Source organism: Zootoca vivipara, chromosome 16 (genome assembly GCF_963506605.1).
Source record: "Zootoca vivipara chromosome 16, rZooViv1.1, whole genome shotgun sequence".
Lineage (NCBI taxonomy): Eukaryota > Metazoa > Chordata > Lepidosauria > Squamata > Lacertidae > Zootoca > Zootoca vivipara.
In genome coordinates this window covers 40,271,237-40,298,375 of record NC_083291.1, presented here as the reverse complement: position 1 = coordinate 40,298,375, position 27,139 = coordinate 40,271,237, and the positions used below count along the sequence as shown (strand labels likewise).

At 45.3% G+C, this 27,139-nt stretch overlaps 1 protein-coding gene across 7 annotated transcripts in view; it reads right to left on the bottom strand.

The window, feature by feature from the left end:
• IQSEC2 (IQ motif and Sec7 domain ArfGEF 2) overlaps window positions 1-27,139 on the bottom strand; it is a 169,595-nt gene that overhangs the window by 21,153 nt on the left and 121,303 nt on the right. For all 7 annotated transcript variants that reach the window (XR_009556892.1, XR_009556893.1, XM_060269213.1 and 4 more), the window contains 6 exons: window positions 17,569-17,863; window positions 16,576-16,974; window positions 14,013-14,887; window positions 8,864-9,025; window positions 7,730-7,852; window positions 2,922-3,088 (listed from right to left, as the gene is read on the bottom strand). Coding sequence is in view for 5 of the 7 variants with exons in the window: in XM_060269213.1 (XP_060125196.1) it covers window positions 2,922-3,088; window positions 7,730-7,852; window positions 8,864-9,025; window positions 14,013-14,887; window positions 16,576-16,974; window positions 17,569-17,863 (2,021 nt within the window). In the remaining 2 variants the exon portion in view is untranslated. The remainder of the gene's footprint in view (window positions 1-2,921; window positions 3,089-7,729; window positions 7,853-8,863; window positions 9,026-14,012; window positions 14,888-16,575; window positions 16,975-17,568; window positions 17,864-27,139) is intronic.

The window sequence follows — 27,139 nt, the reverse complement described above, 5'->3', positions numbered from 1 at the left end:
TGGAGGGATGGCGCTGGATAGGCTTAAGACGGCCCTGCTAAAAACCCTGCTTTGAGTTACTGGGCATAATCACTTTTAGCCACAGAAACCATTTGAGACTTCAGTGACAAGGGCTGGATTCAATTAAGATGTTGCACTAGCAGAAGCCAGCACAAGGACTCCCTCTAGTGCAATGGCACTTCCCCCCCCCCTCCCCAAATCTGCTCAGGAGGGTAGCAATTTCACTCCTCCGATGCTGCATTTGTGATTGGTGTAAATCACATGCCTGTCTGAGAAGAGTGTGGGAAACGGAAGACAGTCCTATCTCTTCCGCTGCATGTACTTTGTAACGTACTTTCACTTTTACTTGTGCCTGTTGTTCTCTTGCAGCTGAAGAGAACGGACGCCATTATGCTTTTGTCTGTACATAGTGTGTAAATAAATTCAGTGGTACCTCGGGTTACAAACACTTCAGGTTACCATCTCCGCTAACCCAGAAATAGTACCTCAGGTTAAGAACTTTGCTTCAGGATGAGTACAGAAATCGTGCTCCAGTGGTGGCAGGAGGCCCCATTAGCTAAAGTGGTGCTTCAGGTTAAGAACAGTTTCAGGTTAAGAACAGACCTCCAGAACGAATTAAGTTCTTAACCAGAGGTACCACTGTAGTAGATTAGCTCTACGATGTCTCACGCTTCTTGCTGTGTTATGCCAGAAGTGAAGTGTACATATACCATCCGGTATATGTAACTGAGCACACTGGAAGAGAAGGGAGATGCCTTTTCCAGAGCTGCGTGTACCAGAGGACGCTCAGAGTTCTAGGGGCTTGCAGGCACCCCATTTTTCAACAGGGAGAACCCCTAGAACAGTGTGCAGGGGGAGTAGAGGGGAGATATTTTGTCTGGCAAGCAAACATCATTGTGCTGATGGAATGATCTCCTTAGCATGCTGCTGAATTCCACCTGAGGAGTACTCCCAAACTACAAATGTGTTCCTTTGTGGGAAGTGCAAGCCCTCCCAGTACAGATCATATAATGTACCTAATTCCTGGACATCTGCATCACAAGTAGCAATCCTATTCAATTGCTCTCAGGACTCTGAAAAAAACAATTATCTGTCTTCAGCCTTAATTAACAATCTTCCAGATGCTGGGTCCTTTCTGAAATACTAACGAAGGCTTCTTGTTAGAATTATAAAGCTGATGAGTGGAATCAAGTGTGGGAACTGAGTTTTCACTTGTGAGGAAATGAATTTTACTATCCACATAACCAACATAATTAGGTCAGTACTGTATTGGCTTAGAAAATCACAGGGCTTGTGAGGTTGCCCACCTGTCCCAAGCATGGCCTACTCTACTGAAAATGAAGGGAAATAATAAAGAGGAAAGAGGGTAGAAATGGAATTATAGAAAACATCTATGCCAAGACACAACATGTAGATTTACAGGGTCAGAAGTTGTGAGCTAAATCCTGAGGATTATTATATCTGTGGTGCTGCAAGAAAGTAAGACTGCACAGACAATAAAGAATAAAGCATGCTTCCTTCCCTCCATCCATCCCTGGCCCTCCTATACAATCTGTAAGTGCATGTAACAGTTTCCCTTTGATCTGAAAGATTGTCCGCGAGGAAGGTTCACCCTCATTTTCTGTGCCTTAAAAATACCACAAGGCACACTAGCACGATGCACTTTAAGTTAGGTTGTGCTTCTCGTTTCAATAGGAGGCTGATGGCTGTTCTGCTGAAGTAACTAGTCACTGCTTGGTCATCACCACCATCATTATTTTTGTAGCCCAAGGAGAGAAGAGTCAGGAACAGCAGGTGCAGTGGATTGCAGAGTTCCCCTCCTGACAGTAGCATCAGGGGCTGCCGATGGATGGCGTCTGAGAGGGAAGGAGAGGGGTCTGCCCTCCTTCTCTTCTCCTGTGCATCTGGCCAGATGGTTCCCAGCCCCACTGGGGCCATGGCTGCTCTCCTTCTCCTGCTGAAGGGGCCCTGAGGGCCTGTGGCAGACGGAGGGAGGCCCAGAGTCTGTCCCAGAGAGGCCAGTCCTTCAAGAGCAAAAGAGGGCCATCCTGCATGGGGTCCCCTTCCCCCCTTTCCTTGGCGCGCTGGAGCTGGCCTTTCAGGGCCCCCACACCTGCGCAGCTAAGGGACTCGCTGCTGCTGTGGGAGTCAGGGCAAAGGAGTCAGGGCCCCTTGGCACAGGGGCCCAGTGACTCCTCTGATGAGTCTGCAGAAAGATCTCCTCTTGAGAAATGCCTTTCCGCCCGTTCAAACCTTCCAGGCTGTAGGCCGAAAAACAAAGGGCCCAGAATATGGATGCTGGGAGGAGGGGAGGAGGGAAAGGAGAGCTCTATGGAGCTGGGAGAAAATGAGAACCCAGTAGGAGTAGCGGAAGGGAGCAGAAAGAGGGTAAGGAAAAATCCCTTCCAAGTTGGCGTTCCTGCCTCTCTTTCACCGTGCCCAGAGCAGCCGGTCAAACAGCCTGCCAGTGACTCGCAGGAAGCTGAACGGGAGATAAAGGGGTTGTCCTGCGCCAGGTAGAGTCTCCAAAGAGTTCACTTCCTGCCAGAGGTGAAATGAAACTGGGATAGATTCTGTAGCCCCAGGCCTGTCCCTGGAAAATCAGGACACTTGGAATGTATGCTACTGATCCCTCTCTGGCTTCTGAGATTTTAGCAGGCCTCATCCATGCACCTGCAAGCTGCCTTTTTAGCCACAATGGCAAGAAACCTGCTGGGTTACACACACACACACACACACACACACACACACACACACACACGGCTTTTGGGAAGCTGCATTTTATCCTTGACACATTTTTTGCTTTCCCTGAACTCCCAGGGAAGTATGGGACTCCTTTGGGATTCCAACCATGTTATCCCGAGGAGCCAAATGCAAGAGACAACGCCAGAAAGGATTGTTTGAGTGCTGTTCTTGCTTACCTCGCAAATTTTTGATGAAGTCATCCAGCTTCATCTTCCTCTCCGCCTTGACACTGGGGCTGTACATGTCGGTATTAAGAAGGATGATGGCAAAAGCCAAGATGAAGATAGTGTCTGGATTCCGGAACTGGCGCACCAAGGGGGCATTGCACACACAGTAGCGCTGGCTGAAACAAAATGCAGCAGAAGTCAAGGCGAAAAGAAAGTAACGATCAGCACAAAAGGCCGGAGGAAGAAAAGAGTCAGAAGCAGCTCAAGGTGGTGAGTGAGCTCAGGGTTTAACTAACCCTCGATCCCTCTTCCCAGTGAACTCTGGAAACTGCGTTCTGTGAGGGATATGGGGGGGTCACCTAATCGTATCCTTAACAAACTACAGTTCCCAGGATACCACAAGTGGGATACTACTTCACATGTATGGTGTAGAGGGGGGTTTTAGAGGAGTGAAAGTAAAAGCCAAAATCTAACCATTCTGGGGTCTAAATAAAAAATAGTATCCCCCCGCAAAAAATAAATAAATGTATAATTCATACTGAGGCAGGAAGTTCTGAAATTAAAGGGTTTCATTGGCTCTCTTACTCTGTTTTCAAATTATAAATATGCATGAAAATTCCACATCCCATTATGGAAGAAAACAACTCACAGCTACTACATTCATTTACAGGCAGCCTTCTAGTCATATAAATAGCAGGGTTGCACACTCTAAGATGGATTAATCAACAGATTCATTACCAAAGGATTAAGCTGATTTACTGGTGGAGCCCAGTTGTAAAACTGATGAAGCTGAAAATTAAAAGACATGCTTTCTTTATTTTTTGAGGTTGTTTTGGTGCTGGTGCATTACTATAATATGGAAGAAAAAAGAAAAATACGGCCTTTTAATAGTAGCTTTTGTTTATTAAAACACAAGTTCTCTCACATTCTCTTCAATATCACAATTCAAAAACTCATATTACAAATGTTTTGTAATAGGCTAATATATGTAACTATAAGCAGGTAATTCATTGATTAATCTATTTAGAGACATAGGTTGGATCCAGATTGAGTTAGTTGCACTTGGTTTCCAATGAAATAAATGGGATTTGAGTCACAACTAATTTGTCCCATTTTTCAATGGGTACCAAATTCAATTACGTATACTTAGGGCTTATCTACATTTCAGTTTGTGTTGTGATTACTAGGGACAGGTCCGTGATTTGCAAAGATGCTATTTCTATTACAGACAGTCCCTATAGTCAATGATACATGAACCTTTAAGGAATGGCAGAAAGATCTATCTAAGTTTATTTGGCAGGGGAGAAAACCCAGGATAAAACATAAGAATACGATTGATAGCAAAGAGAGAGGTGGTTTCACACACACTCCGACTTACAATTATATTTTGACACATCATGTTTATGTTGGTTGAAATACAGTCATGCCTCGTGATATGTCCGCTGCGGGTTCTGTCTTTTCAGGTTACGGATGTGCCGAACCCTTCTTCCCTGCTCAGTGCCTGAGGGCCCCAGTCCTGCCACTCACCACCTGGCCCAGGGCGGGGCATGATAGGCTTTATAAAGGACTCTTGCCGCCGCCGCTGCTGGGCAGAGAGGGCTCCATTTTGTTTTGTATTTTGTTAAAATTCCTGTTATTTTTTACCTATGTTATTTTAAACTGTATTAAGGATGTATTCTTAGTTTTAGATTTTGATTTATGTCGAAATTGTTTTCCATTCGGTTGTGTATTTTTTGATATGGTTTATGTATTGTTTGTGACTTTTGTAATTGTGCTATTGCTGTATTGTTTTGATATTCGACTGGAAGCCGCCCAGAGTGGCTGGGGAGACTCAGCCAGATGGGCGGGGTACAAATAAAAAAATATTTATTATTATTATTATTATTATTATTATTATTATTATTATTATTATTATTATTCCCCTTGCTGGCTGGGACAGTGCCTGGGCTCCAACACATCCCTGAGCCGTCCCTCCTCCCCGAGATGGTCAGAGTGGTGCAGGGGCTCCGATACGTCTCTGAGCCCTTCTTCTACCATCTGTTCCCCCAAGCATTGCCAGGGCTCTGATGCCTCGCTGAGCCTTTCCTCTTCCATTTCGCTTTCCCCTGACCCGCTGCTAGCGCTGGTCAGGATGATGTGGGGAGGCTCCCTGTAGGGAGTCCCCCTGACATATTATATACATATTGAATTTATATATCACCCTTCCTCCTGAAGGAGCCCAGGATTCTGATCAATATTAAGTAAGAGCTCTGCTGGATCAAACTAAAGGCTCATCTAGCTGAATACAGTCATACCTCATTATATGTCCGCTTCATGTTGTGTCTTTTCAGGTTATGGATGCACCGAACCTGGAAGTCCTGGAACGGGTTACTTCCTGGTTCCGCACGTCCATAAAACTGCGCGCATGCGCAGAAGTGCTAAATCACGCTTTGCGCATGCACAGAAGCGCCGCATTCCATCATGCGCGTTTGCAACATGAGGTACCACTGTAGTCCATTTCCACAGTAGCCTGACAGATGCCTTTGGAGAGCCCACAAGCACCATCTCCTGCTCTCCCTTCCAGGCAACTATACTATTCAGCAGCATGCTGATTCACAGTCCATTTTACTATCTCAACGCCACAGAACAAAGGCTGTTTAGCCAATTTACCTCAGGGGAATTTACCTTCCCATCCTCCAAATGAGGATGATCATCAAGAAATGGCTATCAACTGAGACATTATTCCAAACCATAGTCTGTCACCCCAATCAAACCAGTTTCTTGTTCTGGTTTACCCAGTGCTTTTTGGGGGGGGGGAATGCAGGGGTATACATTTCCCTAAACATTTTGTGAATCTAAGTTTGGCCTCATTGAGGGGCAGTATTTCAATATGAGTAAGAAAATGAGAGTACCCCTAAACATTTTTTAAGAAAAAAAGCACTGGGTTTACCAACTAATTGCTAACCAATGTTTGTCAATTCAGATATTGCACCAAACTGTAGTTAAGCTGGATTGAGCAGGAAATCAATAACATATCTTGGGGTAGGGAAAGGGGGATCCTTTTTAACACCAACAAGCCACCCCTGTGGCACCAAAGTCACAGGATAGTCTGCCTAAACTTAACTGAATTATGGTCTTGAAACCAACAAAACTCATAACTCTTTTTTAGAGAGGAGAAACAAACTTTTCAAAATCTGGAATCAAAACTACTTCCCTGTTTCTAGTTACATTTTTGCAAAAGACCAATTTGTAAGCTGTTACTGTAACTGTAGTCTTTTATTGGATAAAATAATTATTCCCTGCCCTCACCAGAAGGACCATTCTAATCCACCGCAGATGTGAACACTGGCTCCCTCCAAACCACAGTTTGCCAATGAGTCATCTTTGGGAAGGAATGATCCTTCCTTCTCCTTCCTCCCCACTCTGCCACATATTCCCCTCCCTCCCTCCCTCCCTCCCTCCCTCACCTTGTTTGACTTAACCATGACTTAGGCTGCAATCCTTACACACTTACCCAGGAGTTAGCCCCACTGAAGTCAATAGGACCTACTTCCAAACAGACACGTAGTAAGAGTGCACTACATTTTGTACATTTAGCATAATGTTTGTAATATTTAAAATCTTGGTTAATGCTAACCAGGGATTTCAAAGTTGCTTCAAACCCTGGTTTCAAACTCTAGTTAAGTTAGAACTGTTAAATTAACAGTTTACATTTGTGAAGGCATAGCATCAAACCATGGTTAAGGCAAGGCAATCAAGGGAGGGAAGAATCTGGAATGCGGAATGTGAACCGGAAAAGGAAGGCAGTACATATTCTCAAAACTGCTCCTGGTCTGCAAGAGGCTAGTGTTATTTCTACACTAGTCCTGTGATGTATTTTGCAAAGTGTGTATTCTCAACTTTGTAAGCGAGACAGCCAGCTCTCGATCTAAAATTCTTTCATGGTTATTCTGTAATCATTTTTAAAGGGACAGCTGTGTAGTAGCAAAAACAACAGAGTCCTGGCACCAGGACTAACAACCATACCATAAGCTTTATTATCATTTTACTTCTTTACAGTGGGTGGGCACAAGTCCTTAAATACTACTCAGTCAGATTTAAAGCCTACCCAACTTTGGCCAATGCTCTGCAGTCTTAACAGACAATGGGGTGAAAGAGTGCATCTTTTGCTTGTGCCTGCCCACTACGTACTGCTTCGTCAGGCTCATATACGCACATACAGCCACACACATATTCCCTGCCCGCTCTTTCTTACAGCAGATGGATGGAGTGGGCGGGATACATGCAAAAGGAGATGTATGTGCATATATGATCAATCAAAACAGTAGCTTTTAAACACTGTAGAAAGGGATCTAATTAAGCTAGAAACTTACTCCAGCTCCTCATAAGTCAAAATTTATACACCAGAGTCAGCACATAAACCTGCCCATTTAAGTGTTGAATGGTTTATTTAGCCTTCCTTCAAACTCCAGCGTTTTTCCTCTTACTCATAGTTTATTTCAATAAAAACAAATTCAGGTTCCATCTAAATATATACAGGAATCGTTGCTAACAGTAAAAAAATTATTTACATGCCCCTTGGTCCAGGATAATTGAGGCACTATATGTTGTAGCGTCACAATACAACCTCACTCTTACTGCAGTGATTAACCAAGAATATTCTGGGGCAGAACCACATGCTCCTCATTGCCCAGACCAGGCTTCTTCAACCTGGTGCTCACCAGGTGGTGTTGGACTCCCAGTAGCCAACATGGTGATGGGGATGTTGGATGATAGGGAGTTGTACTGCTCTAAACTAAGAAGGAAACCTTGGGAAGATGGCAGCACCTCCAACTTACCTGAAGGCCTCAACGAGGCGCTCCACTTTCTGTGCCTCGCCTTGCACCCGAATGTGAGACTGGAACTTTCGCAAAGCATCATCCAAGTCCATGTTGGAGAAGTCCATCTCGTCTACCACGCAACTGTAAGGCAAGAGAAGACAGGAGAGTGACACACAGCAAAGCAGCAAGGGGGGTAAGGGAATGGTATGTTGGCCTGACATGTGTCGATCCCCAGCATCTAGGGGATTCCTGCCCCAAACCCTGGAGCACCGTTGCTAGTTAGATGGCTTATGACTTTGTGTAAGGGAGCTTATGGCGTTTCTACCACTTCTCTCTGTTTTAAAGCAAGTACTGTTGTAGCCTTATTAGCTACTAAGGGTCCTTTAAGTTGCGCCCAGGCAGGGACAGAGACAGCCAATAATGACACCGGGGGTTGAATCCAGAGAAAGAATTTAATTCTTAAATTTAAGAGACTCTTGGTGGTCAGCTCCACGACAAGAGTAAAGAAACACAAATTTGCAAAGCTTCTTATACTGTACACTTCTTGGGCTCCTTTCCCCCTCCTCTGTAAATGTGCGCACGCAAGGGGGTCACAGGTTACAAATCCATATTAGGAAAATCCGTATCCTGTCCTTCCCATAAACACAAAGGGGGTCACAGGTACATATAAGGAAGATCTGTGTCTGGTCCTGTGCATAAACACATGCTAGACAAGACTATCTTGCCTGTGTCTCTGTCATAGCTGCCAAGTTATCCCTTTTTTACAGGGATTTTCCCTTATGCTGAATAGGCTTCCTCGCGAGAAAAGTGAAAACTTGGCAGCTATGGTCTCTGTGCGTCAGACTGATAGCAGCAGACAAGGCCAGCCATCCGGCCTTGATAGCAAGCTGGGCATCCTGTTCCTTTTGCTTACATTACACAGAGAGTGGCAAAGAAAAAGCATTTTAAGCAAGACATCCCAGGGATATGTGGGGGGGCGGCGGGCTAAGCCATACAATCAGAATTATACAATGCAACTATATGATCAGATTTAGCTCAATAATACAATTGGCAAATCTCTCCCTTCATTGTGAGCCTTGGGGAACAGGATGAGCTATAAAAGTTAAAACCATGGTGAAGGGGAGGGGGAAGGAATCAAGCAGAACTCCTTACTCCAGTACGTCCCGGTTGAACTGCTTTTGCCGGTTACCAAGAAATTCACCAATCATCTGCCGGCTCAGCCCTTTCCGCTCCAGGATAAAGCGTGCCACGCCAACCGGTGTGTCTGACAGGAAGCCTCTCTCAATCAAATACTGGATTCCCTTCTCTGGTTTCCTGCCGGTGGGATGAGAAGGAGCCTTTATGCACACCTGAAACCCTTTTCACCTGGAACCCACTTCCCCCAGCTCAGCTATGCAGGGCAGAACACCTATTTCAAAATATAATAATAATAATAATAATAATAATAATAATAATAATAATAATAATAATAATAGTTTATATACCCCCCTATACCCGGAGGTCTCAGGGCAGTTCACAGAAAAGATCGCAACATATATAATCAGAATAACAACAACAACCCAATAACACCCCTCCCCCAAGAAAAGAGCCACATTTTAAAAGGCTATAGGATGTCAAACAGCTCAACCAGAGGCCTGGTTAAAAAGGAACATTTTTGCCTGGTGCCTAAAGGTGTATAATGAAAGTGTCAGGCAAACATCCCTGGGGAAAGCATTCCACAGAAACAGGGAACCACTGCAGAGAAGGCATGTTCTCCTGTTGCCACCGGTGCTCTGGACCTCTCGAGGAGGAGGCACATGAAGGAGGGCCTCAGAAGATGATCTCAGGGGGTGAGGTAGCTTTGCAAGGGGACCTAAACCCACATGTTCCAGGCAAAGGACAGGACTGCAGAAAGGACCTGGCCTGGTATGGTTTCTATATTCACTTATCTGGAGTGGGGTGAGGACGGAAACAGGTGAGGGAAGAGGACTAAATTACCTAATGTGTCTTCTATTTACTGCTTTTAGTCAAAGGCCTTTGCAGACAACTTAACGGCTCTTTTCTCCATTTGATTCCAACTCAGCCTTCACATTTCCATTTGGTTATGTGACAAGCCCAAGGCTGGTATAAGTTAAATGATGGCTATTATAAACGACCCAGTAAATACACCTGCAAACTAGGCTGGCACAAGCTGTTTCCTTGTCCCAAGAGACAGCACCACAGAACCTGAGAGATGCAGTCCAGGGTCCTTACTGATATTGCAAAAAATCATGGAAAGCAACTCTCAGGTGGTGTTCTGCTTCACTAGCACCCTTAAATACAGAGCTGGTGCAGTCAGCTCTCCCTGCTCCCAAGGATAAGGACAGAATGCATGGTGTTAACTAGGTATTATTCAGAGTAGATGTATGGAAATTGACAGACCTAAATGAAATTAAATCTTCTTTAATTTCAATGGGTCTACACTGAATGAAACTTAGTCGAAAATACCAGGAAATGTGTTCTCGCTTAATTCAACAGCTGATACGCAAGTATCAAGGAAACCACATTGTGAAGACAATGGTTACATTTCACTTCCTAGGCAGGAGCTGTTTTGTCCCAGGGTCAATGCAGGTAAGAAACATTTCCAGCAGCAGACACCCCAGATTGCTGGAAGAGGCTAACATCACATTCCTACAGCAAGTTGCCCCATGGCCAAGACATGGTAATGGATAATCACTGTGGGGACCACTTAGCTCAAATGGTGGAGCATGCAGCTTTGAACATAAATAAACTTAATGAACACCACTTGGCTTGGTGGAAAACTATGCCCCTTTTCCTTCCACCTTGCATAGACCAAGAGGCTCTGAGTTTGAGTCCCTGCTGATCCTGACAGCTGGGCTGCCATTTCTACAGATCATGGCTAACTCCTACCATGGAGTCAAATAATGCTCCCCTTTCCTTAAAAAAATGTTCAAACCAATCCCCCACAGTGGAGGAAGGAGACTGAATGTAATTTAGTTGATTTGGGGCACTAACTTTGCCTCTGGCAGCAAAAGGGTGAAAAAGCTAAGGCTAACTTTGGTGCAGGGTGTGTGCGTGCGAATTAAGTAAGTCACAAAGTCAAAGTTGGTCTTAAAAACTCTCTCAACTGGCTGGGACCTGGTCTACACATGAGACGATAGACTAGACTGTACTACATAGAGTCTTTAGGAGGTACATATAGGAGGTACCATTTTTTAATGTTCTCTCATGAAACACACACACACACACAATTTCTCTTTAAGTAAACAAGAACCATTTTCAGGGAGTTTTAACAGAGAATTGGTTTTTAAAAATCAAAATTTCCTCTCCTGCAGTCTGAAATGGCACTGTCCACTCTCCCACCTCAAGACTCCACCATCTTTTTCTGTCATATGCTTAGATTCAAGTTTCAGTACTGAATTCTTCCAGTGGTCACAAGATGTAAGCAATACTGTTCCCCATCATCCATGTCTCCCCACACCCCAATAAATATGGAAAAGAGGCAAAAAGAGGTAATGGGAGCTGTGTGTGTGTGTGTGTGAATGTGTTGGGATACAACTTAACATCTGGGTCCCAAAGAGGAAAGTTTTTCTCAGCCTCATTTTGGTTCACCAGTATTTCCCAAATAGCATAAGCAATGAGGGAAGTGTTAATTATGAGGTATTGATATGGCACAAAAGTTGCTCTAGATGTGCTGGAGAACAGATGCCCCTATTGGATGATATTGGACCACAGTGCAGATCTCTCCAGAAATGAGCACATGCAATGGCAAGTCCCATGAAGCAAGGTCTGCACTCATCACTCATGCCAACAGAGCAAATTCTGAGCCATGCTTAAAAGCAGCAAAGTGGGAGGAGGCAACTGGATTTGATTTGACAGTGCAGTCAGCGAGAAGTTCCTGCTCATTACAATGGGGCTCCCAGCAGAGAACACGCTGATGGACAGCAATCTACCTAGACTAGTGGGGGAGGGGGTGTTACCATTCTGGGTTTTCTGTTTCCAGTACCAAAACATATTGAATGGGCCTCAAACAATCTGCAAATGAGCAGGGTTTGTCTCCCAGGGAGAGAGGGTGCGCAGCTCCCTCAGCCTTGGCACTTTGCCCCAAGGATTCAATGTGAGTCATGACTCCAGCTGGTTAATGTGTTGTGATGGCTGCCTCCCAGCCCTCAAGAGCCTGCCTCCTGCCAGTGAAACAGATGCTGTCTTGCTCAGTAGCTATTAAAATACCAAGAGCAACAGGAAGCCAAGATCCGAGCCTTCCCCGTCCCCTTCCTTGGCCCAGAAGACCACTGTGCACTGCAGGGAGTTATCAACCAGTTGGGATGGGTGGGAGGGAAGTGCATTAGGACCAAAAGGGGCACAGACAGGCTATTAGGCTGCCCCCTTTCTACTGGCTAGGTTACAAGTGCCTTTAATAACAGCCTGACATGCAGAAATTTAAGCAAGTGGAAGTTTTCCCCATCACTTAGTTCCATGACAAGAGGTGGGGAAAGTTTCCCTTGCTTACATTTCTGCATGTCAGCCTGTTATTTGGTGGAGCACCTCTGCCCAGCACCCTGAGATCAACAGGAGGGTCCTGCTTGCAGCTCCACCATGGAGTTCAGCTCAGTGTGGAGACCTGCAGCAAGGCCTTCTCTATGGTGGCACCTCAGTTATGGAACTCCCTCCCAACCTTAGAAGCAACAGTGGCTCCAGCCTTTCTTGTGCCTTTGAAGGCAGTGTTTACATTGATTCTTTCACATTACTTGTCATCATTTAATTGTTTAAATTGCATTATTATGATGGGGTATTTAAAAAAATATATTGTTTTGTTAATAAATGGAAACCAATTTGTGAGGAAAACCAGTATATAAAAGCTTTAAGGTGAATAAATAAAGGCACAGAAACATGGCCAATAAAAAAGGGAGGGTAATGCTAGGCAGAAATAGACAAAATGGAGCAAAAGCTGTAAAATTCCTGAGGAATGAGGTGTCACAGGGAGGTGGCTCATAGTTATAACATTTTTGCAAAACTGGAATTTCAACCAGAATTCAGCACCTGAACTGCCCAGTCTCTAAACTGACCCCAAATTTTCTGCCTGGGCCTCTCTACCAATATTCAAACACCTGGCCTGGCAGTCCAAAAGTCAGCAGCAACTAATCAGTCTCTCTCCTCCTTCAACTGCCTGTTTCTGCCAAATATTGTTTGGGTTCAGCCTGTTAGCTGAGCCTGGAAGGAGAGGAGACAACAAAGAGAAACCATCCTCGGTTAGAGGAACTGTGCCATCTTCTTGCTTGTACATTGTGATTGCCCAGCAATTTCATCAAAGTTATTATTGTCAAGTTCATGCATACTGTTCGACTCCAACATCCAAATTCTGCAAGCAGGAAACCCCAAACCACATGACCAATATGAGTTATTTAGTATGAGCCTATCTGTTCACATTTGCATCTTAAGTTTCTTCCGATTATTATTTTGGCAAAACACAAAAAGGGGAAGCCAGAGGGGAAGGAGTGGACCAAAAACCATGGCAACTAGGAAGCACTGAGAAATTGTTGATGCTCCATAGTAAATGATGTGCTAGAACAACCCCACAACACACACGCCTCAGGGTGAAACAGAATATCCAGACATCTGGTTATTTCCCATACTGTCTGACTGTGTGCCCTGCTTGCTCAGTGTGTGGGTCAACTCAGGGGAACAGTTGCTCATAAAGGAAAGGGCTATCAATGGCTACTACTCATGATGGCTCTGAATATCAGTTGCTGGGAATCACAAGTGCGGAGAAAGCACCGTTGCCCACAGGTCCTGCTAGCAAGCTGCCCACAGGCCACTCTGAGTACAGGCATCGTCCCTCCACTTGCACGCATTCTACTCGTGTGTGACTGCATATACCTGCAGCACCGGGGGGAGGGGGATAAATAGAATAATACCAGGAATGGCGGGAAAGAGCTGGAGAGTCCTCGTGGCTCACGAGGAGACCCTCCCCAGAGCCTGAAGTGGATGTCTGTGAAGGCAGAGGAAGCCCCAAAGAGACCGGAGGCACAGCAGGATTTTGTTTAGGCTGCTCCGCTTGCCCACCTAACAGCTGGCGTGCGGGGTAGTACCGCCACCGCCACCGCTTTCCCTCATGTCCTCCAGCTGGCCTCAGAGCTTCAACTCTAGCTGAGGAGAGAGTTGTGTGGAAAGAGTGTGGGAGAGAGAGCTGTAGAGCAGGGGGAAATAGGCCCAACAGAGCCTTCTCTAAAACAAGCCCAACGCTTCCCTCCCAAATGGCTATCCTTCTACTACTGAAACTTCCATGGGCACCTCCCCATGACTCTGCCCAAGCATCTCATACTTGTTGAAGAGATTGAGGCCGATGCGGTATTGGCGACGCTGCACAACATCGTTGTTGAAGGCCGGAGAGTCCCAGCTGTGCCGTGTCTCCCGCTGGTAGGTCTGTTTGCAGGGGCCCCCGGGAGCCGAGGAGGCGGCTGGGGCAGGCGGGGGAGGGTCGCGCAGGCTGTCGCGGGAGGAGGAGCCTGAGCTGCAGTTGATGGTCTCGTTGGAGTTGGTGGTGCTGTTGAGGCTGTCGTTGTCCCCATCAGAGTTGTCCGGCGGTGGAGGTGGGGGCAGGCGCCCAGGGACTTGAGGGGGCGGTATAGGCAGAGGTGGGGGTGGCTGGTTTTGTTCAGGGTGATAATGCCGGTGTGGGTGTGGGGAACGGGTGGGTCCGCCAGGGTGCTTGAGGGTGCCGTGGGGACTGCAACCGTCTTGCTCAAATATGAGGCCCCTATTGAGAGAACCTCGATCGGAGCGGTCGCTTAGATCCACTGAGCTGTCGCTGGGAGGCTCGATGGTGAGCAACGGGAGGTGGGCCCCGCGCAGTCGGTAGTCCCTGCATTCCATACAAGGCGTGCTGCGCCGGCTGCCACCGTTCTCGCGGCTGTCCTCTCGCTGCGGCCCACCCCAGTACTCTGGCCGTGGGGGTGGTGGGATTGGCACTGTGGTGGGCTCAGGTGGCTCAGTGCTGGGTGGGCGCTCCAGAGAGATGGGTGAGGTGGGAGCTCCTTCATCCAGGTACAGCGTTACATCACTGAAGGAAGTGGCCGCACTGTCACCCTGCTGCTCCTTGGACTCGCTCTTTTCCAAGGAAGGTCCGCCAGCCCCTCCCTCCTGTCCCAGTGGGTGGCAGTTCAAGGCTTCATCAATCGACTCTGCCAAAGACTTCACCTGTTGGAAGGCACAGAAGGAAGTTAGCCAGGAGGGATTATACTCAGGGCTTTGTAAGAAGAAAATGGGGGGGAATGGAACCAAAAAGTGCTGCATCAAGGAAATTTACCTTTGAAAATCAAAATCACACTCTGAATAATCTTTTACAAAGCATGCTACAATTGCAGGAGGCCAAATGCAGTATTCTATCATAGCACAGGACTTGTAGTATTGTAGAAAAATAGAAGTTTATCCATTTATCAAAATCAGTTAAAGACAACAAAGGAAACACAATTTCATATGCAGGCTGCAGTTTGGGGCTCTACCACGCTAGAACCTTGGAGCACTGCTGAGGGACTGCTTTTTGCCATGGGAAGGAAAAGAAATTAAAATGTGAGTTCTACAGAAGTGTTTAGTACAGCATCATATTATCCAGCAATGCTGAATAATGGCTTTGGCCATGAACCTACTATAATGTATAAAAGAAAAATAATATGAAAGGAAACCAAGAACTAAAGTCCCTCCCATTCTGCAGGGAATAGAAGCTAACTAACTAAGAGGAAATTCTTCACTAATTCCCCCAGCTGTACTGAGATGCAAAAAGTGCAGGGAGGAGAGTTTTAATTGAAGGCAAATAGACCTGAGCATCCTTACTAAATAGTGCTGTTCCATAGTGAACAGGCAAATGGTGCAATCATCCTCCAATACCAACCCCACACCACAAATCAGATCTTTAAAAAAATGAAGGATATTGCAGAAAACATTGGAAAGCAACAGTATTACAGCAGAAAGAAAACACCAGCACAGAAAATGTAAGCGTTTAAATATTAGTTGCATTCTCTACCGCTTTTGTATTGAGTTTTTTTTCTTAGGATATCTTTTTGGAGTCAAAAGCAGGAATCAAGACTTTCTAATAAAATTAACCAAAACAAGCAAGCAACCAAAGCTTGCTTTCAGAGTTACAATCTGAGAGAACCCAAGAAGTTCAGAGCAGATTCACTCCTTACAAAGCAAGTGCTTTCAGGCCCAGAATCCTTTTACCCCCAACATGCATTTGAGGACCCATTTCTTTGTGATCAACCTTAGATCAGGCCACCACACATTAGTGGCTTACTATACCACCTGCATGTCTTTCCTTGTATCTCTCTACATATAAGAGCTAGAGGCTCTCTTTTTCCTTTCAATGAAATCTGAGAAGAGCTTTGGTTATGCCCTGATTAAAAAAACAACAGGTTAACCCCCCCCCCCCCGGTGCTAGCACTCAGTGCGTTTGGAATTGTAGAGTTGGACGGGACCCCAAGGGCCATCTAGTCCAACCTCCTGCAATGCAGGAAACTGAACTAAAGCATCAATGACAGACAACCTCTGCATAAAACCCTCCAGTGAAGGAGAACCTACCAGCTTCCAAGGGAGTCTGTCTCACTGTCAAACAGAAAGTTCTTCCTGATGTTTAGTTAGAATCACCTTTCACGTAAATGAAAGACATCAGCATTGTTTAAAACTTGTTATTTTTGGATCCCGGTAAGCTGAATTCACAATGGTGGTAGGGCAACAGAAGGGATTTGCGAAGGGCTGAAGAAAGTCCGGGGGGGGGGGGCTTGAGGTCATTACAAAGCAAAGGAACCAAGAGAACAGCCAAAGGGGTTGTTGAAAGGTCTTAGCTGGGCAAAGGAAAAGGCAAGGGTGGCGTACAGTTTGACATGGCCTACCTGCTTGGAGAAGGAGTCCTCTAGCTCAGTGATGTCATTGCAAAAGCCTCCAGAAGAGGAATGCAGGGAGCTGCCATCCAAGCCAGCCCGACAGGAGCCACCATAGGGTAGGCCATGGTCCAGCAGATGAGGTCGAGCACCGACCATGGTCCCCTCATCCAGTGAGGCTGGCTTGCCTTCAAAGTAAGGGGCATTCTGGGCCTTGTCATACTCCTCAAAGGAGTACTGCATTCGCATGTTGGAGAGGATAATGCGCCGTGACATGCGGCTCTCAGATGCCGAGCTTCGCAGACGCTCAAACTTCTTGTTCATGCGATACTGGCGAAAGGCTGTTTGGATGGTGCGAGCTGCTCGTCGGCTCAGGAAATAGCCCCCATACTTCCGCTCCAGCATCTCCACCTGCAGTAGGCAACAGAGGAACAGTAGTGGTGGTGAGGGCAGGGATTTAGGCAAGGGAGTGGGGAAAATCATTTGGATTAAACAATGAGTTCTATGGAAAAGAGAGATCTCGTTAGCAAAAGAGGGGGCAGGATTCTAGAGGACCACGGGCAAGATGCCACAGCAAAGGACAGCGCTTTCACTTTCACCCCCTAGAACATATGAATCAGCCTCCTGCTGAATCAGACCACTGGACCATCACTTCTAGGGGTGGGGAACCTGTGGCCCTACAGATATTGTTGGACTCCAAATCCCACTGGCCCCAGCCAGCATGCCAATGGCCAGGGAAAATGGGTGATATATCCCAGCAACCCCTGGAGGCCTAGGAGAAGAGCAAAGGCTTGCAATGGCCTCAACGTTCCTGACTGCACTGTGCCAAGTGAGAATGAGAGTTGAAGCTGGTCTCGTTGGCCTCAGTAGGCCTCTGGCTCTCATTTCTGAAATCATCTGGCCCTAATCATGGAGACAAGTGGCACACATTAGATTGCCTTGGGCTTCTTGCTATATATGGGGCTCCTGGCTTTATAAAATGTGCAAGCTGAAGACACTGGTTACCTTTTTGTCCTGGAGGTCTGTCGAGAGCTCATAGCTGTCTGACAGTGCCTTGGAACGCTTGCTCTCTTCCTCTTCCTGCTTTCTCAGCGCCACACTGGCTGGCTGCAGCCGAGCCCGCTGAGCCCACGGTATGCCTGGTGATGGAGTGTGACAGACAGAGGAGGACGATGAAGAGGGTGCCAAATTGTAGTGCTCAATCTTGGTCACCTCAGGGGCACAACGATAGGGAGGTTGACTGCCCAGGCTGTCCACTATAATAGTGCCTGCCTCACTTCCAGACGGGTCTCCTTCCACGCTGAAGAAAAAAGGAAGAGAGATTCAACAAACAGAAGAGAAGCCATGCTAGGTTTGAGAAGGGCCACTGTAGAAGTACTGGTGGTGAAATGGATGAACCTTTACCTGCCAGCCACAGTCATATAATTTCCCTGATTGACAGAAAACAGGCACCATGAAGCTGCTATTATCTCTGCTGGGGCATCAGGCCTATATTGTTTTCCTAGTGGGGCTAACAGCAGCTTCAGGGTGATTTAGATCCGGGAAGCAACATGAGGGGAAAGGGTTAAACACCTGCAGCATCATAGATCCAATCAAAGCTAGAGCTCCTCTACTACTTTTACGGGATGGGTCAGTTCCCATTCTGAATTCTCCTGACACTGACCTTCTGTAGGAACTTAATCATAGGCACTACCCACTAGGTGCCCATAATGACATTTGTACAATCACATTCTAATAAATTTTTAAAATAGTATTGTTACCTGTGTTGCGTTGCAATAATCAAGATGGATTGCTAACTCTAGTTCTGGGGATGTTCATCCAGCTCACAATATAAATGCTCAAATGCTCAAATGTGCTGCACTGTGTGCTGCCTTGCCTGCTATTTGGATGAAGGAGCTGAAGTTTCCATAGGCGTCTGCACATGTCTATTCCATGCAGCACAGGCTGCCTTGAGTGTGCCATTTCTGGATGGCACAAAGCAGATCCATGAGCGTGAAGCTCTACACGTGAATGGCGAAGAGCTAATGTTACCTCTAATATACAAATGGTAGGCAACGCCAGGAAAGGGTGAGCACACCAAGAGTGCCTAGCTCAATTCTTATCTCCCATCACATGGTGATTTTGATAAAGCCACCTGCAGAGTGTGTGTATATAACACACACACACACAGTATGTGTATCTAGCCACAATGAGAAAACAAGTACAAATGTTTTGAGTACTTTTTTAAAATTAAAAAATAGTACTTTGAGTACTACTGGTACTACTTTTTTAATCCTTCTATTGCTTTAAAAAAGACTTTAGTTGGGTTTTTTGTTTGTTTTACAATGCAGAGCTTACACACATATTCTGTTTGTCTGGTGAAATTGCTCCTGTTTTAACATTGCATCTTCATTTTTAATTAACAAAGCCTTGGGTGGTAAAGCACACACATATACACCCTGTTTAAGAAGCCACGCCTGATTTAATAAAAAGCACACTTACTCAATTCTAAAACTCATAAGCCACCAAAATGAGCACAGCCCATCAGCCACAAACAGTGACTTGGGAGGTTCTTATCAACTCCCTGCTTCTGCAGTCCCAGCAGGCAAACAACAAGTTTATATGAGTCTCTGGTACGCTGGGTCACAGGTTATTTAGACCTCTTGAACACCGAGAAGATGCAAGAAGCATACTTTGTTCTTAGAAGATGCAGGAATATGTTACAGTATCTTAGATGTGGCATCCTCTTCTGTGTGTAAGAAAGAAGGGGGAATGCCTCTTAACTTTGGCAAATGCAGAATGATGTCATGCTCTACAGCAATGATTTCAAACTTTTCACTGTTCAGGAACCCTGGAATCCTACTCCAGAATTCCAGCACACAGTAAAGGATTCTGAGAACACCTTTTTGCTTCTGGCAAAACAGCCTAGGGGCTGTTGCCCAGAGACCACATGCAACCCTCCACACATCTCTATTTGACCCATGAGACTCTCCCAATACCACAGCCTCTCCCAGGGCCACCTCCATCACTGACCCTGCTATGCACTCTCCTAGAGCAGGATTCAACTAAGTTGTTGTGGGGGACTTTCCTCTCCCACCTCCCAAATTTGTTCTGAAGGGCTGGGAAACCTCAAGAAGAGTGGCGCATTGGGGGGAGTCCCATTGCATGAGCAGACCTTGCTCCCCAACACTGAATTCACCCTTGAGCATGGGCGTAGCCCCCCTAAACCAAGTAAATAATTAAAAATACTTAACTGTGTCACAGATAACTCAGTTCTGTCCCCAAACATAAAGCCTGTTCCCCTAAAATAGATCCTGGCTACGCCCATGCCCTTGAGTGCTTCTTTTTGGCATGAATGGGTATTTAAACTGTGATTAACTCCACTTGCTTGCTTGCTCTGACCTTTCCATGACTGTACAAAGCTAAAAGTCACACCTATTGTTTCAACCACTTTTGCTTCTGGCCCCATGCATGCAGCCCCTGAAATTTCCCCATGGGGGACTATGACCCTCACTCTTAAAAAGGTTCTCCAGCCATGCCCTAGAATGTGCCCAACACTCTTTTTCTGTGCATTACTTGGAAAAGAGGATTAATGGTGAGCAAGCTGTCTTGCAGGCATCTTATGGATCTATCTAGTCAAAGAGCCCAGAGACACTTCATGGTCTACAAACCAGATTGTCCCCTTCCACAAAAGAACATGGGGGCTCTGCAGTGAAGCTCTTTTCTGCAAGCTGACCAGAAAAGAACAGAGCTGCACAAGAATAATATTGTGCTCTTTCCCAGGTTGAGATTAATGCAGAGGCTTGTGCAGAAGATCATCATCTGCGACCTGGATCACAGCTGTGTCATTGTTCCTCCCAACCCCAGTCTCTTGCTCTCAATAACATCCAAAATGTGCTGTCCAAGATAACTGCCTGCTCTGACTTCACGGCAGTGCCACCTCTGGGAAATCCTCTATCCCAATGGATCCTGGCCTGGTGGTCTAATGTGAATCTTAAGCAATGATATGCCAGGTACCTGACATTAACCCTGTTGTAGAAAATTGAACGCCATGCACTGCACTCATAGGTCCACAGATGTACAGAGAGGGGAACGATGCCTTGACCTGACAGGAGCCATTTTCCCTGCCAGAAACAAAGGTCAAGGAAAGGCTATCCCTTGCTCAACAGGAGGAATAATCCCCACTTGACCCCAGACCATCCCCGGAATATGCCCTCGCCTCCTTTGCATAGCTATCGCCCAAGCTCTTTTACTGCCTTAACTCAGGAAGGTCTGGCAACAACAGTAATTGCGCATTTTGCACCAATCTCCCTTCTTTATCTCTGCCCCAAAGAGTTTTTCCTCCCAGGAAGGAGACTTGCTGAATCTAAAATCCTCCTTTAATTCTGTCTGAATAAAACTATATTCTTGTATGAATTTATCTGTTTGATTGTATTAAGGGGACAGGGGTTTCTTTGAATGTATAAAAAGAAAGCGATAGCTGTGAATGTATTATTTTTTATATATCCTATACTGGAAATGTCAAGACTTTTAAGTGTTTCACTCACGTCCTTATAAACTTGTATCTGTCTGTATTGCTAAAATGTAACTTGCCTCCTTTCCCATTTACCACAACGGCCATCTAGCTTGGCTAATAATAATGACACCAATACACAACTCAGTGAAGAAAAACAAGTTCATTCAACACAGGTGTCATCCTGTGAACAAATAAAATGTATGCAAAATCATTATCAGGACCATCACCCCAATTGTCCTGCTAAGGTCCCCACATCGAAAAACCTATCAAACCTTTGTATTTACCTGATTGCCCTCCACCCAACTGTCTCCCGCCTTTTTCTTGTAATTGAGTAACATTGGGAAGGAATATTATATAAAGTTGGAAGTTCCCTTTGTTCGGGGTTCTTCTCGCTCCGTCTTGCTACGTGAGAGAGGAACCGCTGTTGCAACAGCTTTTTATTTTGTCTTAGAATAAATCGCCTTGCTTTTTAGGAAGTCCTGGTGTGGTCTCTGTCATTTCGCTGTCAGTAAGAGCTCCTAATTTGTACCTCTTGCTGAGGTTCTTGGACTCCTCCTGGGTCAGAACCCTTACTTCTCTGGGTCTTCAAGACCCCCCCAAATTCCTATTTCAACCCCACATCCTTTTTGCAGTCCCAGACAGACAGCAAAAAAGTAAGTTTTATTGATCCCCTGATAGGCCGCCATGCTTGGTTGCATTCTAATTGGTGGGTCACAAATTGTTCGAGTCTGACGTATGCTGTCCTGGTAGCTAACACAGTAGGTCTGGACTTATGTAGGAATCAACTTTATTTAAAAATATTTCTACACTGTTATTGATCAACAATTTTCAAGGTTTGCAAATTAAAAACAAAATTGACAATAAAATAATACAATATAACATTTTTTAAAAACCATCAGCAGCAAACACAGCAAAGCAATGTAGCTCAAGAACACGACGGAGTTGGTTCTAAACTATCAGCTCTCATAGAATCATAGAGTTGGAAGAGACCACAAGGGCCATCCAGTCCAACCCCCCTTAAGGCATGCCAGCATGGAATAGGCTGGCTGAACCTGTTTGTGAAGAGAGTCTCTTAGCATCCATGCCACACGACCACTGCAGATGTGCAGAGATGACTGACTGCCTATGGTTAAGTATGGTTACCACTCTTTGACTTCTAGGGATCTAGCTTAGCAAGCCACCAAGGATTGTTGCATTTAGGCATAGAAGGAAACAGGGTGGTGAAATGTCACCCACTGAGATTGGCAAGCAGTTTGCAGCCTTTGGATTGGTGAGGCCTGACATCAATCCCCAGAAATCAGCCTTCTGCTAGTGTCTGGTCCACAGAATGGTTATTCTGACAACTACACTTATTTTACATCAGGGCTCTGATTAGTTTCACAAGATTAGTTTTCTATATGTGTATATAAGTTTATCTATATTACTTTGTGGAAACTGTTCCAGCTCAAAAAAGTTTGGATGTTATTTACTGGTCTACACTTACAAGCCACATGGCTAAACCAATATCCACACAAAGAAAGATGATAAGAAAAATCCCTATAAGCTTATTTACATTAAAAATAACACTCCTTCAACTAAAATCGGTATTCCATAGATTAAAATCAGTACTCATTCACCAGTCATGACTGTCACCACAGCCTGTCTTGTCCTCGTTGCCATAAAACATAATTTCGCAACAGGCCTAATGATATCCAGATCTTTAGCAACTTACGTTTCCTCTGAGCAGCCAGGTAATTTCCTTAATAATGGTAAGTATAGTAAGTATAAGTATGGGCAGTATAGAAGAACGGGCCCAATGGATTCAATCTCATTAGAGCTGCATGGGCAAAATCTTTGTTCAATTGGGATGTCATGATATCTGCCCTCAAGTAGTACTGAAGGGAGAACATTAAAAGTGGAAAAACCCCAATGATGTTTAGGGTTATCCACTGAACTTAAGTAATTTGTGGGATGGGATCTTTGAGGTTATGTAGAGATTTATAGATTTTAGAAGATCGGTTACAATCATTTTGGAATTCTCTGTCCCAGATTAGTTCTTTAATGATATTTCTGGCCCTTCCCATTTCCAGACTTAAAAGATATTCAGGAGAAAGGCCGTAAAAGGACAGTTTTCTTTCTTCCACTGTTTTGATAGTCATCAACCAGCATCAAGGGGAGGAGCCCAGTTAGGGTCCTATTAGGTCTTAGCCATAAAGGATGGTCAGCCCACACTGGGAACTGAGGGGCCTCAAACTGACACACACTCACTAAGGGCCCCCTTTACCCACAATTGCTTTCTGCCACACACAGGCATTATTATATCTGCCAGGTCTCCAGCTCATATAAGAATAATGGGTAAGCTGATTCCACAGAGAGAGGGAGAGAGAAAATACATAAGAGGAGGCCAAATTGCTCCCTGAGGTCTTCTTAAGTCTTGAGAGGCTAGAGAGCACAAAGAATATAAGTGCCAGATTGGGGGGGGGGGGGTGGAGAAAGGCAGGGACCGAGAGATTACCAGAGAATGAATTTAGTCCAGATTTTGCATTCACTAACTGAATCCTGGGGAATGAGATTTGGATTGAGGAGAGAGAGAGATGTCACAGCAAATATGCACAACTGTTGTTGTGAAAACCCTGTCTGAAGCATGCAGTATGCTATCCGAAGGCTCAGCAGCAAGCATCATATGCTATAAATAATTATAAGCATGATTTGCCAGTATTATAAAGAAAAGCTTCCCTGGACACACTGGGGGGAACTGGGAAGGGTTAGAGAAAGTTCAAGAAAGATACTGACAAGCTGGACCGTGTCCAGAGGAGGGCAACCAAAATGGTCAAAGGCCTGGAAACAATGCTTTATGAGGAACGGCTTAGGGAGCTGGGTATGTTTAGCCTGGAGAAGAGAAGGTTAAGGGGTGATATGATAGCCATGTTCAAATATATAAAAGGATGTCATATAGAGGAAGGAGGAAGGTTGTTTTCTGCTGCTCCGGAGAAGCAGACACGGAGCAATGGATTCAAGCTACAAGAAAGAAGATTCCACCTAAACATTAGGAAGAACTTCCTGACAGTAAGAGCTGTTCGACAGTGGAATTTGCTGCCAAGGAGTGTGGTGGAGTCTCCTTCTTTGGAGGTCTTTAAGCAGAGGCTTGACAGGAATGCTTTGATGATGTTTCCTGCTTGGCAGGGGGTTGGACTGGATGGCCCTTGTGGTCTCTTCCAACTCTATGATTCTATGATTCATTAACCATTGTGAGGAAAAAGAACAATGAACATGTAGCACACTGTAGAAAATCACAAGTGTGGGTTAACAGTCCAATGTTTCTCAGAAGAAAAAAAATGTGTTCCTGTGGTAGGTGTGCTACATACAGTGGTACCTTGGTTCTCAAACGACTTAGCTGATGAACCAATCGGCTCCTGAAAGCCAAAACCCCAGAAGGAACAGCAGCATCCGCTTGAGTGCAGGAAGCTTTTGCAGCCAATCGGAAGCTGTGCCTTAGTTTTCGAATGGTTTCGGGAGTCGAACGGACTTCCGGAATGGATTAAGTTTGAGAACTAAGGTTCCACTGTACATCATTTTGATAAACGCACACACAGGGAGAATGGTTTTAAAAACGATTTAAGTTTTGCAATATGAACAATATTACTTTGTTTCGTAAAAATAACGCACATATACTAAAAAAATATCCCCAGAAACTCCCAAGAAATCTAGAGGATTGATAGTGAGTGTCCAACAAGGAGAGTACAGAGCAAAATATACTACAGAGGATGTAAAAAAAAAAACCCACATACCGTTGTGGAAACCAAAGAGAATGTACAACGTGCCAGCAGGCAATGTAACATCATAGCCTCCACCCTGACCCTTAAACAATGGTGAGCTTGGACCCTGCCAGAGACCAAGGAACAGAACAGAAAGTGGTAGAGGCAAGTGCTCCTCTTTCCCTCCTTGTTAAGCCTTTGTCACCAGCTGAAACAGAAGCTTGGAACTCTGGTACACGGGGCAGCTGCAAGTTCAAATCTCAGCAGAGCCTTTTCTGTTTTCTCTTGGTCAATGCCGGAGAAAGAAAAGACACTTCCTTGTCATTAGCACTAGGGCAGGCATCCCCAAACTGCGGCCCTCCAGATGTTTTGGCCTACAACTCCCATGATCCCTAGCTAACAGGACCAGTGGTCGGGGAAGATGGGAATTGTAGTCCAAAACATCTGGAGGGCCGAAGTTTGGGGGTGCCTGCACTAGGGTCATCCAGCACATCCTGCCTCAATACACCTTCACTTTTCAACAAAACAAACATACTCAAGCCACATTCTTTTCTACTGGATTTCTGGGCTACATCCCAGCTAAAGGGATTTCCATTCTCTGGTCCTTTAAATATGCTTCCTTTTCTTCCCCACCCTGCAAAGGTTCCCAACCAGAAACGGGATGTTCCTTTACTTCCTTGTCTTCAAATGTTATGGGGCTGAGAGACATCAGCTGCTGCAGCCCACCCTAGAAGCAGCTGCATCTTGCTGAGAATTGAAATTCCATATGGCTGGGCTCCAGGCATGACAATTTCCCTTGGAGATGAGATGTAATGCCATTTGTCAGGTCGACTTCCTTGTTCTATTGCTAAAGGATGCAGCAGAGGGGCGAGTGGCATCTTGGCTCCCCTTGCTGCCCCTCCTTGAGCTTCTGATCATACCTGCTAATAGGGTGCCATGCTGGAATTTATAAACTCTTGCCAGTGCTGCCCTTCCCAAATCACATGGTCTCTCTTAGAGCCTTTCCAAACAGCAATAAAACCCCTATTTTATTTTGCCAGCCTAGATCCAGAACCAACTTTACCCCAAATAGTGTATGGTTCGGGGGGGGGCATACTTTTGATCAGTGGGACAACTGAATGTTTGCTGCTATGTGAACAAAATGAAAACGAAAAAGATGGGCCTCTCTGCTACATGGGCATAGCCAGAATTTTTGTGCGTAGGGGGAGCAGGACTTTTGTAGGAGGAGGTAGGACTCTTGCTAGGAGGGCAGAACCGATGTGATTGGTCAGTTAGTTAAGTATTTCTATTGTTTTACTTGATCTAGGGGGGCAGCTGCCCCCTGCCCCCCTGGCTACACCCATGCTCTGCTACAAGGCAGCCTTATGGGGTTCACCTTTTTCATTATATTGCATGAGATATCCACTATAAAACAGGGAACATTCAAACTTCTCAGGACTTTTTAAAATGATGTTGCGAAACAAAATGATGCAATAGGACATTGGGTCTTTAAGCAAAGTAATAAGAAATGCAAGGTGACATTTAAGCAATCCAATTTAATAGATTAGACAACTGGGCCAAAGCAAACAAGATGAATTTTAACAGGGAGAAATGCATAGCTGCCAAGTTTTCCCTTTTCTCGCGAGGACGCCTATTCATCATAAGGGAAAATCCCTTTAAAAAAGGGATAACTTGGCAGCTATGGAAATGTAAAGTACTACACTTGGGCAAAAAAAATGAAAGGCACAAATACAGGATGGGAGACACCTGGCTTGAGAGCAGTACATGTGAAAAGGATCTAGGAGTCTTGGTAGACCACAAAAATGACATGAGTCAACAGTGTGATGCAGCAGCTAAAAAAGCCAATGCAATCCAGGCCTGCATCAATAGGAGTATAGCGTCTAGATCAAGGGAAGTAATAGTACCACTGTATTCTGCTCTGGTCAGACCTCACCTGGAGTACAGTACTGTGTCCAGTTCTGGGCACCACAGTTCAAGCAAGATACTGACAAGCTTGGACCATGTCCAGAGGAGGGCAACCAAAATGGTCAAAGTCCTGGAAACAATGCCTTATGAGGAACGGCTTAGGGAGCTGGGTATGTTTAGCCTGGAGAAGAGAAGGTTAAGGGGTGATATGATAGCCATGTTCAAATATATAAAAGGATGTCATATAGAGGGAGGGAGGTTGTTTTCTGCTGCTCCAGAGAAGCGGACACAGAGCAATGGATTCAAACTACAAGAAAGAAGATTCCACCTATACATTAGGAAGAACTTCCTGACAGTAAGAGCTGTTTGACAGTGGAATTTGCTGCCAAGGAGTGTGGTGGAGTCTCCTTCTTTGGAGGTCTTTAAGCAGAGGCTTGACAGC